Here is a 14,874-nt window from a genome sequence, read left to right on the forward strand (position 1 = left end):
TGAGGACCCGGTCAGTGCCGCACACTTGTGACCAGGTGTGTTTTGAACTTATATATATATATATATATGTGTGTGTATACATATATATGTACACACACACACACACATATATTGCTGTGCATGTTTTACACGAAATGCATTTTATTTTTTTCAAACCAGGAAGTGCTGATTTTAATCGATTTATGGTTCAGTAAATCCACCCAAGAGTGAGATTTATCTCACGGCAGGAAAGGCAGACAGACATGCCGAGAAGAGAAAGGGTTTCATCTGTGGTGTTTTCAGATGCTTTATAAAGGTGCCTTCCCCCATAATTATCTAATAACACATGTTGAATTATAATTCCTGCTCATGTATCCTATCGTATAAAGTGCAAACAATAGGTTTTGTATCTCGTATTGATGAATCGATACATTTGAAACCGCAATAATAAAGTAAACTTCACTTTAAAGTCAAGGTTAGATAATGGTTGACAAAGTTAATTCCAAGGAAATATTTCATAATTAATCAATCAAAGAAATGTTTACCAATAAGCATCATTGCCTCCCTAATATGGTTGAATTGTATTTTGTAGTTTATTATCTACAGCTGTAAAAGTACAATCATTGTTGACTGTCTTTTCCTTATTTCCATTCCTTTACATTTAGTATAAACAGGTGAATATTGAAACTGTGTGTTTGGCAATATGTCAATGAAAGCCAGAGGCCTTTTCGTACTCAACATGCCCAATGATATATATGTATGTGTGTGTATGTATATATATATATATATATATATATATGTGTGTATGTATATAAATATATATATATATACAGTCACGTGAAAAAGTAAGTACACCCCATGTAAAGTTTTGACTTTTTCAACATATTTCAACATACAGCTATTTGATCTTCATTTCAACAATATTGATAGATAAAGGTGATATAATATAACAAATATCATGAAACATTTACACTTTGTAGTCCATTGTATAATTTAAATAAACATAAATGCAAATTTCACATGTGGGAAAAGTAAGTACACCCCTATATTTATCACTACTTCAAATACCTAAAATTAGAATCAGGTGCACCAGCTCAGGTGCAAATGATTAGAACATCGTTAGAGAAGATCTTGGAGGAACCTGTCTTATTTAAACCTCAGACATTTAGTTTGGTTTGCTCTTTGTTGTTGAAGTGTGCGGCGTCACCATGCCGAGATCAAAAGAGCTCTCTGAGGCCTTCAGAAAGAAAGTGAAAGATGCCTACGAGTCTGGAAAGGGATTTAAAAAGATCTCCAAACAATTTGAAATCAATCATTCGACTGTCCGGAAGATCATCTACAAGTGGAGAAGATTCCAAACAACTGCCAACTTGTTCACGCCAGGCCGCCCCAGCAAGTTCAGCCCGACAGCAGACCGCAAGATGCTGAAAGATGTCTCTAAGAACCCCAGAATGTCATCACGGGACCTACAGGTAGCTCTTGCCGCTGTTGATGTCAAAGTGCACGAGTCTACCATTAGAAAGAGGCTGCACAAATTTGATCTACATGGGAGGTGTGCCAGGAGGAAACCTTTGCTGTCCAGAAAGAACATCAGGGCAAGACTAAAGTTTGCCAATGAACACCGAGGCAAAGACCAGCACTTCTGGAACAACGTGCTCTGGAAAGATGAGTCAAAGGTAGAGCTTTTTGCCCACAGTACCAGAAGACATGTTTGGCGAAAACCAAAGATAGCATTTGACCACAAGAACCTGATACCAACTGTAAAGCATGGTGGTGGGAATATTATGGTTTGGGGCAGCTTTGCTGCATCAGGGCCTGGGAAGCTCACCATCATATAATCCACTATGAATTATTCATTGTACCAGAGGGTGCTTGAGGATAATGTGAGGCCATCTGTCGGAAAGTTGAAGCTCAACCGAAGGTGGACCTTGCAACATGACAATGACCATAAACATACCAGTAAATCCACCAAGGAATGGCTGAAAAGAAAGAAATGGAGGGTTCTGGAATGGCCAAGTCAAAGCCTGGATCTAAATCCCATCGAGATGTTGTGGGGGAATTAAAACGAGCTGTGCATGCAAGAAATCCCTCAAACATCGCACAGCTGAAAGAATTCTGCATGGAGGAGTGGGCAAAAATTTCTCCCAGTCGATGTCAGAGACTGGTAGACAGTTATAAGAAACGCCTACTTGAGGTTGTTTCTGCCAAAGGGGGCAATACCACCTATTAGAGCCAAGGGTGTACTTACTTTTTCACATGCAAAATTTGCATTTATGTTTATTTAAATTATACAATGGACTACAAAATGTAAATGTTTCATGATATTTGTTATATTATATCACCTTTATCTTTCAATATTGTTGAAATGAAGATCAAATAGCTGTATGTTGAAATATGTTGAAAAATTCAAAACTTTACATGGGGTGTACTTACTTTTTCACGTGACTATATATATATATATATATATATATATATATATATATATATATATATATATATATATATATATATATATATATGTGAATGTATATATATATATATATATATATATATATATATATATATATATATGTATATATATATATATATATATATATATATATATATATATATATATATATATATGTATATATATATATATATATATATATATATGTATATGTATATATATATATATATATATATATATATATATATATATATGTATGTATATATATATATATGCACGTATGTATATATATATATGCATGTATATATATATATGCATGTATATATATATATATATGCATGTATATATATATATATGCATGTATCTATATATATATATGCATGTATCTATATATATATGCATGTATCTATATATATATATGCATGTATCTATATATATATATGCATGTATCTATATATATATATGCATGTATCTATATATATATATGCATGTATCTATATATATATATATATATATATATATATATATATATATATATATATATATATATATATATATATATATATATATATATATATACATATATATATATATATATACATACATACATACATACATGTATAGATATATATGCATGTATATATATATGCATGTATATATATATATGCATGTATATATATATATGCATGTATATATATATATATGCATGTATATATATATATATATGCGCATGTATATATATATATATATATATATATATATATATATATATATATATATATATATATATATATATATTATATATGCATATATATATATATATATATATAATATATATTATATATGCATGTATATATATATGTATATATATATATATATATATATATATATATATATATATATATATATATATATATATATATATATATATATCCCTCATTTAATGTCCCTCTTCCATCTTAAAATTCAATTTTGAATATACAGGGAAGATAATATAGCCTATACGCAGACAAACTTAAAGCCTGGCAAAACAGAACTTCACAACCCGGCATGCGAAGGAAGCCTCGGCCTATATGGTACTGGCGGTGTGAGTGACACAACGCTTACAAACATGTGACAAAAGCACCCATCTTTTATGATGCAGGGTCACGGAAAGTTGGAGTATCGCTCCACTATTGATCTTTCATTTTCATAGCTATTATTATTTCCATTTCTATTCTGTAATATCAGGTCACAGCTGTTTAAGTTCCACCAATACGCCATGACAGATTCCATAATCGTCTTTTGCCTATAATAAGAACCTATGTATTTTATGCTTGCCCGTTGACCCCATGTACTCCCCTCTCATTGCCACAGCCAGGTTCTCAAGCTTACACGGGCCTGTCGACGGCATATTGACAAGCGCTGAAGTTAGAGGCAGAAGGTTGGAGCCCTGCGTAACCCGCAAAACTCGAATGATGTTGCTTTGCCTTGAGCCGCAGACTTGCCAAGCTCGAATTGCAGGGATCCCGGTACATGTAAGGTGGTGTCGGGGTACTAGCAGCGGCGGCTGCTGCTGCGGCGGCTGCATAAGGGCAAGCTGATGCCGGCACGGGGCTAGAACTCACTGGAGATGCGCTGAGACTACCAAGCGCATTGTTGAGGCCTGCCGCACCGTGTGCCATCGCCGAGGGAACGATGGACGGCGCCATATTGGGAACACTGCCTATTGTGCTTGGTGGAGAAAACATGCTTTGTGATCCAAGTGGTGCCACCGAGTTGAAGAAGGGGAAGCTTTTTGTTGAGAGAGGTGCAGAAGGCAGAGCTTTGGCCCAGTTGTTGTACGTGTAGCCCGCAGAGTACATGTCATCGTATGGTTGAACAAAGCCATTGAACTGTGGCCCAAAACCATTCTTGCAGAGTTCTGCCTGTTGGTTCCGCTCTCGTTTTCGCCACTTTGCTCGTCTGTTCTTAAACCAAATCTGTGGGGTTGGATTGGCAGCAGATGACAAAGACAAGGTTGTGAAATTAGCAGAATCCCAAATACAAGAAGCATGTATGCTATACAGTGTTGCTCTTCAACAATAAGTCAGATTAAACGCTTTCCTCTACATTAAGTGGATGATCCCGAGATTAAGGGGCGGCAGAGGTTGAGGGGCATTTTCTCCAGGAACCCCTTCTTTGTATAAATAAATACATTACACTATTAGTGTTTATCAACATTCTGTGATTATATTTCGTTTTACTCGGTATTTCAGCATGATTTTTGCCCAACGATTTCAAAGACGTCCAATTATGGCGTGCACACGACACACCCGAGATACCGACAGTTTTAAGGATGCAATCCCCTGCCCCACACTCCTCTCCATAAAAATAAATCTTGGATCTGCATCTCTTGCTGTCGAACAAAGGTATATTATTCTCATATGCAGACTATGGCTGCTGGTGCCACCATTGCTGGGAGCGCCACTGTGTCGCAGATGCAGCCATGCAGTGCGCCCTGTTTCCAGTAAACTGGTAATTATTTTGCATTAATTTGCTTCTGTATTTTTGAAAGACAGAAGCATATGAAACACATTACATCGAAAATGATTCTTGAGCATATTTAAACAACTGCGTTCACAAATGGACCATTCATTAATTATTAATATAATCGGATCAGTACAAATGTAATCTAACATAGGATTTCAATAACTAAGTGAGACTGTTTTTTGTAAAATAAATTTTGATACATCAGTTTTTTTTTGTTTTTTTTGGATACAAAATCGAGGCTCGTGTAAGAGCTAACATTGATCACAAAAAGACAAACTGAAACATAAAACATATGATAAAGGGAGCGGGAGACAAGATGGAGAGCAGGGACATCTGGAAGTCGGGAGTTTTACAATAAATTGTGATAAAAAAAAATTCTATAATCAGAATAAAATTCTATAAATTCAGGGATAAAAAATTTTTTCTATCATTATTTGACACCTTGGTCCACAGACTTGCAAAACTAATCTTCGTTGGCAACAACTTTGACAACCAATCTTGGCCACGGACAACTCATCCCTTGAATGTTAAAAAATGTATCATGTGCTCAGCCTCATCAAAAATTGTCATTACACTGCAAAATACATTTGCCAACAATTTAATCATTACTTCAAGAGCAATTCAATTTAAAAATGAAATGTCCACATTACCGAGTTACAGGCAAATGGTTTTCAAACACGCAATCAGAAACTCACGCCACGCAATAGCGGACCACGTCATCTCACAATTAATCACACATAATTTTAGAAAATACAGTGTTACCTGTCAATAAATGCAAACTACATACAATTTCTGGGAGGGCAATGGCCCCTTTGCTAACTACACAGCCTTTGCCAAAAAACTTCTTTTGCAGCACCGACGCTCTGTAACAGAGCATAGGACTGTACATCAAAATCACATATGACCTTGGGTCAATGTGATTGCACAGCACTATTTTAAACTTCATTGCTTCATTTACAACCTTTACAACCAAGCTGTTCCACCCTTCCCTCCCCCCAAACGTTCCAAAACACTAACATTTTTATTTTTCAATATACCCACATATATGATTTGTAGGAATTTGTGTTTCTGTGTATGTATATCTATATACAGCACCTATAGAAAGTCCAAACCCCTTTTCAAAATTTTCACCTTTTGTTGCCTTGAAGCCTGAAATTAAAGTGCATTGAATCAGACTTTTTCCACCTTTATTTACAAAACGTAAACCACAAGTTACAAATGAAAAACAAATCCTACAAATTTCAGAAAATTTATTAAAAATACAAAACTAGATTATCTTGGTTGGATAAATGTCCACCCCACTGAGTTAATACTTGGTGGAAGCACCTTTGACATCAATTACAGCTGTGAGTCTGTTGGGATAGGTCTCTACGAACTTTGCACACCTTGATTGTGCAATATTTGCCCATTCTTCTGTACAAAACTGTTCTAGCGCAGTCAAGTTCTGTGGGGGGCATTGATGGACAGCAATTTTCAAGTTATGCAACAGATTTTCGATTGGATTTAGGTCAGGGCTCTGACTGGGCCACTCAAGGACATTTATCTTTTTGTTCCTTAGCCACTCCAGTGTAGCTTTGGCTGTGTGCTTCGGGTCGTTGTCATGCTGAAAGGTGAACTTCCATCCCAATTTCAGCTTTCTTGCAGAGGGCAGCAGGTTTTCCTCTCCGATTTTTCATGTTTTTTGCTCCATACATTTTCCCTTATATCCTGACAAGTGACCCAGTCCCTGCTGGTGAGAAACATCCCCAAAACATGATTCTGCCACCACTATGCTTCACAGTCGGGATGGTGTTCTTTGGGTGAAGTGCTGTGTTGGATTTGTGCCAAATGTGACGTCAAAATGTTCCATTTTGGTTTCTTGCCACATGGCTTCAGAATCTACGGAGTGTTTTTTTTGCATATCTCAAATGGGACTCAACGTGGGCTTTTTTCGTGGTACCATATGCCTTCCATTTCTTAATGATTGTGTGACTGTGCTTCAAGGGATATTCAAGGCCTTTGAATGGAGGAGGCCGATTAACTTGGTGTGTGATTTTGAAGGTGGTTGGTTACACCTGAGCTAATCTACAATTGCTATTATAAGGGGGTGGACACTTATTCAACCAAGATACTCTAGTTTGGTATTTTAATGAATGTTCTGGAATTTGTGGAATTTCTTTTTCACTTGGAAGTTGTGGATTACGACGTGTAAACAAAGGTGCAAAAGTTCTGATTTAATGCAATTTAATTCTAGGCTATAAGACAACAAAAAGATTATATATATATATATATATATATATATATATATATATATATATATATCTATATTATAATAGCCGTAGATGATTCTGTCTGTCTGTCTGTCTATCTGTTGGGTGTCTGTCCGGGGTGTGGCTTACTCGGTTTGCAGAGTAGCTCCACCCATAGCTCCACCCATTCTGGGAGTGGCTATAAACAAATATCCACCATTTTATTAACTCGCATAGCTTTGAGTCCTGTTTTGTAGGCCTGTGGTGTCTTGCTCTCCCCCAGTTTTATTTCAAATCAAATTCGATAAATCATTTCATTTTTCACAGTCGCTAACATAGTTTTAGACTCGGTTGAAAAAAAACGGGAAGAAAATCCGATGAAAGTTGCCGTTTATAGAACGAAATGAATTCTCAAAGGCCTGTAACTTCAAGGCCATTGAGTCTCTCTCACGCCTTTATCTCCAATCTAACTCACCATATGATTTCATTTTTATCGATGGTTTTACTTTTAGACTCGGTGTCAGCAATAATTGAGAACAATCCACACACGCGGGAAAATGCAGAGATATATTTTTTAAAATCGCGTCATGGTGTATCATACACCGCCCAACATGACACCGCCGGCAATGTGTCGATATATATTAAAAATTCGCTTTTGCTTTTCCGTTATGATATATTACTATTTCGTTTGATGATAGTCGTCACAAAAACGTCAACAATGATGCCGACATATATTTCTTCGTTTTTATTTCATTCAACATATTAGCCGGAAGTAAAATATGTTTCAGGAAATTACCGAGAGATATTTCTTCGTTTTTTTTATTAGTTATGTGCGCATACACTTTAAATAGGTTTATTTGAAATCTTTAATTTTCCACAAACATTCCACACACGCGGGAAAATGCAGAGATATATTTTTTAAAATCGCGTCATGGTGTATCATACACCGCCCAACATGACACCGACGGCAATGTGTCGATATCTATTTTAAATTCGATATATCATTTCATTTTTCACAGTCGCTAACATAGTTTTAGACTCGGTTGAAAAAAAACGAGAAGAAAATCCGATGAAAGTTGCCGTTTATAGAACGAAATGAATTCTCAAATGCCTGTAACTTCAAGGCCATTGAGTCTCTCTCACGCCTTTATCTCCAATCTAACTCACCATATGATTTCATTTTTATCGATGGTTTTAGAGTCGGTGTCAGCAATAATTGAGAACATTCCACACACGCGGGAAAATGCAGATATATTTTTTAAAATCGCGTCATGGTGTATCATACACCGCCCAACATGACACCGACGGCAACGTGTCGACATATATATTAAAAATTCGCTTTTGCTTTTCCGTTAAGATATATTACTTTTTCGTTTGATGACAGTCGTCACAAAAACGTCAACAATGATGCCGACATATATTTCTTCGTTTTTATTTAATTCAACATTATTAGCCGGAAGTAAAATATGTTTCAGGAAATTACCGAGAGATATTTCTTCGTTTTTTAAAATTAGTTATGTGCGAATACACTTTAAATAGGTTTATTTGAAATCTTTAATTTTCCACAATATAATTTACTTGCCATTTATCATTTGATGATTACGAGACAAATTCCTCTTGAGGATCGTGACAATTCATGCGCTGCGTGGAAACTTCTATTTCCAAAATGAATGAGAGACGATCGATGAAGAACGCAGACTTGAACAGGATGCAGCAAGAAAACGAATGAGACGGGCGAACGAGTCCATCGACGAACGTCAATGCAAACTTGCGGGGTCACCCGTGGGAATCCCACGGGCATGGATGTGTGTGACATTTCGACATATTGAGTTAGATGCTGCACATTCATTTTTACAAAATGGTTACTGGCAAGTCATCAGATCCAGAAATGGTGTAAAAACCACCGTTTAGAGGCCATTTTTCCCCGCAAAGCGGGGGTTGGCCTTTTCGGGGACCGTGGTAGTTGTTGTTTTTTTGTCCCCTTTTTGAAGCAATGTTTTACGGCCGGATGCCCTTCCTGACGCCAACCCTTTTTGCCGCCTTCAACGACAAACAGGGAATTACCAGTGAACTGGTACTCAATTAGCCGACCTCGGAAGGATGACAGGCTGAGTCAACCCCCCTGGCATTAATTCGGCGATCGACCGAGATTCGAACCCAGGATCCTAAGCCGGCACCCTAGCCGCTAGCCCAACACCAGAAATGGTGTCATGAACACAATTTATTTACGCACAAGCACAAAAGCAAGACGGGCCGATTTCCGATTCCGACGGGCCGACGGGCGAGACGGGCCGATTTCCGATTCCGACGGGCCGATTTGGAGCAAGAAAAAGAACGAGACGGGAGAAAAAGGAGAGAAACGAGACGGGGAAAGCCGATTGGAGAGGCGAGTGAGGCGCGATTGGAGAGGAGTGTGAGGCGCGATTGGAGAGGAGTGTGAGGCACGATTGGAGAGGAGTGTGAGGCGTGATTGGAGAGGAGTGTGAGGCACGGTTGGAGAGGAGTGATTGGAGGGGAGTGTGAGGCACGATTGGAGAGGAGTGTGAGGCACGATTGGAGAGGAGTGTGAGGCGCGATTGTAGAGGAGTGTGAGGCGCGATTGGAGAGGAGTGTGAGGCGCGATTGGAGAGGCGTGTGAAGGATTGGAGAGGAGAGGAGTGTGAGGGATTGGAGAGGTGAGGGATTGGAAAGGAGAGGGATGTGAGGGTTTGGAGAGGAGAGGAGTGCTAGGTGGAGAGAGGAGAGTGTCAGGTGGAGACAGGAGAGTGTCAGGTGGAGACAGGAGAGTGTCAGGTGGAGAGGAGTGAGGGGTCACATATTATGTGAAATAAATAAATTGTGTTCATCACACCATTTCTGGATCTGATGACTTGCCAGTAACCATTTTGTAAAAATGAATGTGCAGCATATAACTCAATATGTCGAAATGTCACACACATCCATGCCCGTGGGATTCCCACGGGTGACCCCGCTAGTATATCTATATTATAATAGCCGTAGATGATTCTGTCTGTCTGTCTGTCTATCTGTTGGGTGTCTGTCCGGGGTGTGGCTTACTCGGTTTGCAGAGTAGCTCCACCCATAGCTCCACCCATTCTGGGAGTGGCTATAAACAAATATCCACCATTTTATTAACTCGCATAGCTTTGAGTCCTGTTTTGTAGGCCCGTGGTGTCTTGCTCTCCCCCAGTTTTATTTCAAATCAAATTCGATAAATCATTTCATTTTTCACAGTCGCTAACATAGTTTTAGACTCGGTTGAAAAAAAACGGGAAGAAAATCCGATGAAAGTTGCCGTTTATAGAACGAAATGAATTCTCAAAGGCCTGTAACTTCAAGGCCATTGAGTCTCTCTCACGCCTTTATCTCCAATCTAACTCACCATATGATTTCATTTTTATCGATGGTTTTACTTTTAGACTCGGTGTCAGCAATAATTGAGAACAATCCACACACGCGGGAAAATGCAGAGATATATTTTTTAAAATCGCGTCATGGTGTATCATACACCGCCCAACATGACACCGCCGGCAATGTGTCGATATATATTAAAAATTCGCTTTTGCTTTTCCGTTATGATATATTACTATTTCGTTTGATGATAGTCGTCACAAAAACGTCAACAATGATGCCGACATATATTTCTTCGTTTTTATTTCATTCAACATATTAGCCGGAAGTAAAATATGTTTCAGGAAGTTACCGAGAGATATTTCTTCGTTTTTTTTATTAGTTATGTGCGCATACACTTTAAATAGGTTTATTTGAAATCTTTAATTTTCCACAAACATTCCACACACGCGGGAAAATGCAGAGATATATTTTTTAAAATCGCGTCATGGTGTATCATACACCGCCCAACATGACACCGACGGCAATGTGTCGATATCTATTTTAAATTCGATATATCATTTCATTTTTCACAGTCGCTAACATAGTTTTAGACTCGGTTGAAAAAAAACGAGAAGAAAATCCGATGAAAGTTGCCGTTTATAGAACGAAATGAATTCTCAAATGCCTGTAACTTCAAGGCCATTGAGTCTCTCTCACGCCTTTATCTCCAATCTAACTCACCATATGATTTCATTTTTATCGATGGTTTTAGAGTCGGTGTCAGCAATAATTGAGAACATTCCACACACGCGGGAAAATGCAGATATATTTTTTAAAATCGCGTCATGGTGTATCATACACCGCCTAACATGACACCGACGGCAACGTGTCGATACATATTAAAAATTCGATATATCATTTCATTTTTCACAGTCGCTAACATAGTTTTCGACTCGGTTGAAAAAAAACGGGAAGGAAATCCAATGAAAGTTGCCGTTTATAGAACGAAATGAATTCTCAAACGCCTGTAACTTCAACTTCAAGGCCATTGAGTCTCTCTCACGCCTTTATCTCCAATCTAACTCACCATATGATTTCATTTTTATCGATGGTTTTGGACTCGGTGTCAGCAATAATTGAGAACATTCCACACACGCGGGAAAATGCAGAGATATATTTTTAAAAATCGCGTCATGGTGTATCATACACCGCCCAACATGACACCGACGGCAACGTGTCGATATATATTAAAAATTCGCTTTTGCTTTTCCGTTAAGATATATTACTTTTTCGTTTGATGACAGTCGTCACAAAAACGTCAACAATGATGCCGACATATATTTCTTCGTTTTTATTTAATTCAACATTATTAGCCGGAAGTAAAATATGTTTCAGGAAATTACCGAGAGATATTTCTTCGTTTTTTAAAATTAGTTATGTGCGAATACACTTTAAATAGGTTTATTTGAAATCTTTAATTTTCCACAATATAATTTACTTGCCATTTATCATTTGATGATTACGAGACAAATTCCTCTTGAGGATCGTGACAATTCATGCGCTGCGTGGAAACTTCTATTTCCAAAATGAATGAGACGATCGATGAAGAACGCAGACTTGAACAGGATGCAGCAAGAAAACGAATGAGACGGGCGAACGAGTCCATCGACGAACGTCAATGCAAACTTGCGGGGTCACCCGTGGGAATCCCACGGGCATGGATGTGTGTGACATTTCGACATATTGAGTTAGATGCTGCACATTCATTTTTACAAAATGGTTACTGGCAAGTCATCAGATCCAGAAATGGTGTAAAAACCACCGTTTAGAGGCCATTTTTCCCCGCAAAGCGGGGGTTGGCCTTTTCGGGGACCGTGGTAGTTGTTGTTTTTTTGTCCCCTTTTTGAAGCAATGTTTTACGGCCGGATGCCCTTCCTGACGCCAACCCTTTTTGCCGCCTTCAACGACAAACAGGGAATTACCAGTGAACTGGTACTCAATTAGCCGACCTCGGAAGGATGACAGGCTGAGTCAACCCCCCTGGCATTAATTCGGCGATCGACCGAGATTCGAACCCAGGATCCTAAGCCGGCACCCTAGCCGCTAGCCCAACACCAGAAATGGTGTCATGAACACAATTTATTTACGCACAAGCACAAAAGCAAGACGGGCCGATTTCCGATTCCGACGGGCCGACGGGCGAGACGGGCCGATTTCCGATTCCGACGGGCCGATTTGGAGCAAGAAAAAGAACGAGACGGGAGAAAAAGGAGAGAAACGAGACGGGGAAAGCCGATTGGAGAGGCGAGTGAGGCGCGATTGGAGAGGAGTGTGAGGCGCGATTGGAGAGGAGTGTGAGGCACGATTGGAGAGGAGTGTGAGGCATGATTGGAGAGGAGTGTGAGGCACGATTGGAGAGGAGTGATTGGAGGGGAGTGTGAGGCACGATTGGAGAGGAGTGTGAGGCACAATTGGAGAGGAGTGTGAGGCGCGATTGGAGAGGAGTGTGAGGCACGATTGGAGAGGAGTGTGAGGCGCGATTGGAGAGGCGTGTGAAGGATTGGAGAGGAGAGGAGTGTGAGGGATTGGAGAGGTGAGGGATTGGAAAGGAGAGGGATGTGAGGGTTTGGAGAGGAGAGGAGTGCTAGGTGGAGAGAGGAGAGTGTCAGGTGGAGACAGGAGAGTGTCAGGTGGAGACAGGAGAGTGTCAGGTGGAGAGGAGTGAGGGGTCACATATTATGTGAAATAACTAAATTCACACCATTTCTGGATCTGATGACTTGCCAGTAACCATTTTGTAAAAATGAATGTGCAGCATATAACTCAATATGTCGAAATGTCACACACATCCATGCCCGTGGGATTCCCACGGGTGACCCCGCTAGTCTATATTATAATAGCCGTAGATGATTCTGTCTGTCTGTCTGTCTATCTGTTGGGTGTCTGTCCGGGGTGTGGCTTACTCGGTTTGCAGAGTAGCTCCACCCATAGCTCCACCCATTCTGGGAGTGGCTATAAACAAATATCCACCATTTTATTAACTCGCATAGCTTTGAGTCCTGTTTTGTAGGCCCGTGGTGTCTTGCTCTCCCCCAGTTTTATTTCAAATCAAATTCGATAAATCATTTCATTTTTCACAGTCGCTAACATAGTTTTAGACTCGGTTGAAAAAAAACGGGAAGAAAATCCGATGAAAGTTGCCGTTTATAGAACGAAATGAATTCTCAAAGGCCTGTAACTTCAAGGCCATTGAGTCTCTCTCACGCCTTTATCTCCAATCTAACTCACCATATGATTTCATTTTTATCGATGGTTTTACTTTTAGACTCGGTGTCAGCAATAATTGAGAACAATCCACACACGCGGGAAAATGCAGAGATATATTTTTTAAAATCGCGTCATGGTGTATCATACACCGCCCAACATGACACCGCCGGCAATGTGTCGATATATATTAAAAATTCGCTTTTGCTTTTCCGTTATGATATATTACTATTTCGTTTGATGATAGTCGTCACAAAAACGTCAACAATGATGCCGACATATATTTCTTCGTTTTTATTTCATTCAACATATTAGCCGGAAGTAAAATATGTTTCAGGAAGTTACCGAGAGATATTTCTTCGTTTTTTTTATTAGTTATGTGCGCATACACTTTAAATAGGTTTATTTGAAATCTTTAATTTTCCACAAACATTCCACACACGCGGGAAAATGCAGAGATATATTTTTTAAAATCGCGTCATGGTGTATCATACACCGCCCAACATGACACCGACGGCAATGTGTCGATATCTATTTTAAATTCGATATATCATTTCATTTTTCACAGTCGCTAACATAGTTTTAGACTCGGTTGAAAAAAAACGAGAAGAAAATCCGATGAAAGTTGCCGTTTATAGAACGAAATGAATTCTCAAATGCCTGTAACTTCAAGGCCATTGAGTCTCTCTCACGCCTTTATCTCCAATCTAACTCACCATATGATTTCATTTTTATCGATGGTTTTAGAGTCGGTGTCAGCAATAATTGAGAACATTCCACACACGCGGGAAAATGCAGATATATTTTTTAAAATCGCGTCATGGTGTATCATACACCGCCTAACATGACACCGACGGCAACGTGTCGATACATATTAAAAATTCGATATATCATTTCATTTTTCACAGTCGCTAACATAGTTTTCGACTCGGTTGAAAAAAAACGGGAAGGAAATCCAATGAAAGTTGCCGTTTATAGAACGAAATGAATTCTCAAACGCCTGTAACTTCAACTTCAAGGCCATTGAGTCTCTCTCACGCCTTTATCTCCAATCTAACTCACCATATGATTTCATTTTTATCGATGGTTTTGGACTCGGTGTCAGCAATA

The 14,874-nt window shown here is 38.9% G+C and overlaps 2 protein-coding genes across 2 annotated transcripts in view; one reads left to right on the forward strand and one right to left on the reverse strand.

Moving 5' to 3' along the window:
- Positions 1–14,874, forward strand: part of LOC137425432 (uncharacterized) — a 109,830-nt gene that overhangs the window by 23,539 nt on the left and 71,417 nt on the right. The window lies entirely within an intron of this gene.
- The window catches only part of LOC137425771 (pituitary homeobox 3-like), a 124,469-nt gene that overhangs the window by 5,604 nt on the left and 103,991 nt on the right, over positions 1–14,874 (reverse strand). Inside the window, exon 3 of the mRNA XM_078776642.1 lies at positions 3,803–4,389. Coding sequence (XP_078632768.1) covers positions 3,803–4,389 — 587 coding nt within the window. The remainder of the gene's footprint in view (positions 1–3,802; positions 4,390–14,874) is intronic.

This window comes from Myxine glutinosa, chromosome 4 (assembly GCF_964187855.1).
Source record: "Myxine glutinosa chromosome 4, kmMyxGlut1.1, whole genome shotgun sequence".
In the NCBI taxonomy this organism is placed as follows: Eukaryota; Metazoa; Chordata; class Myxini; order Myxiniformes; family Myxinidae; genus Myxine; species Myxine glutinosa.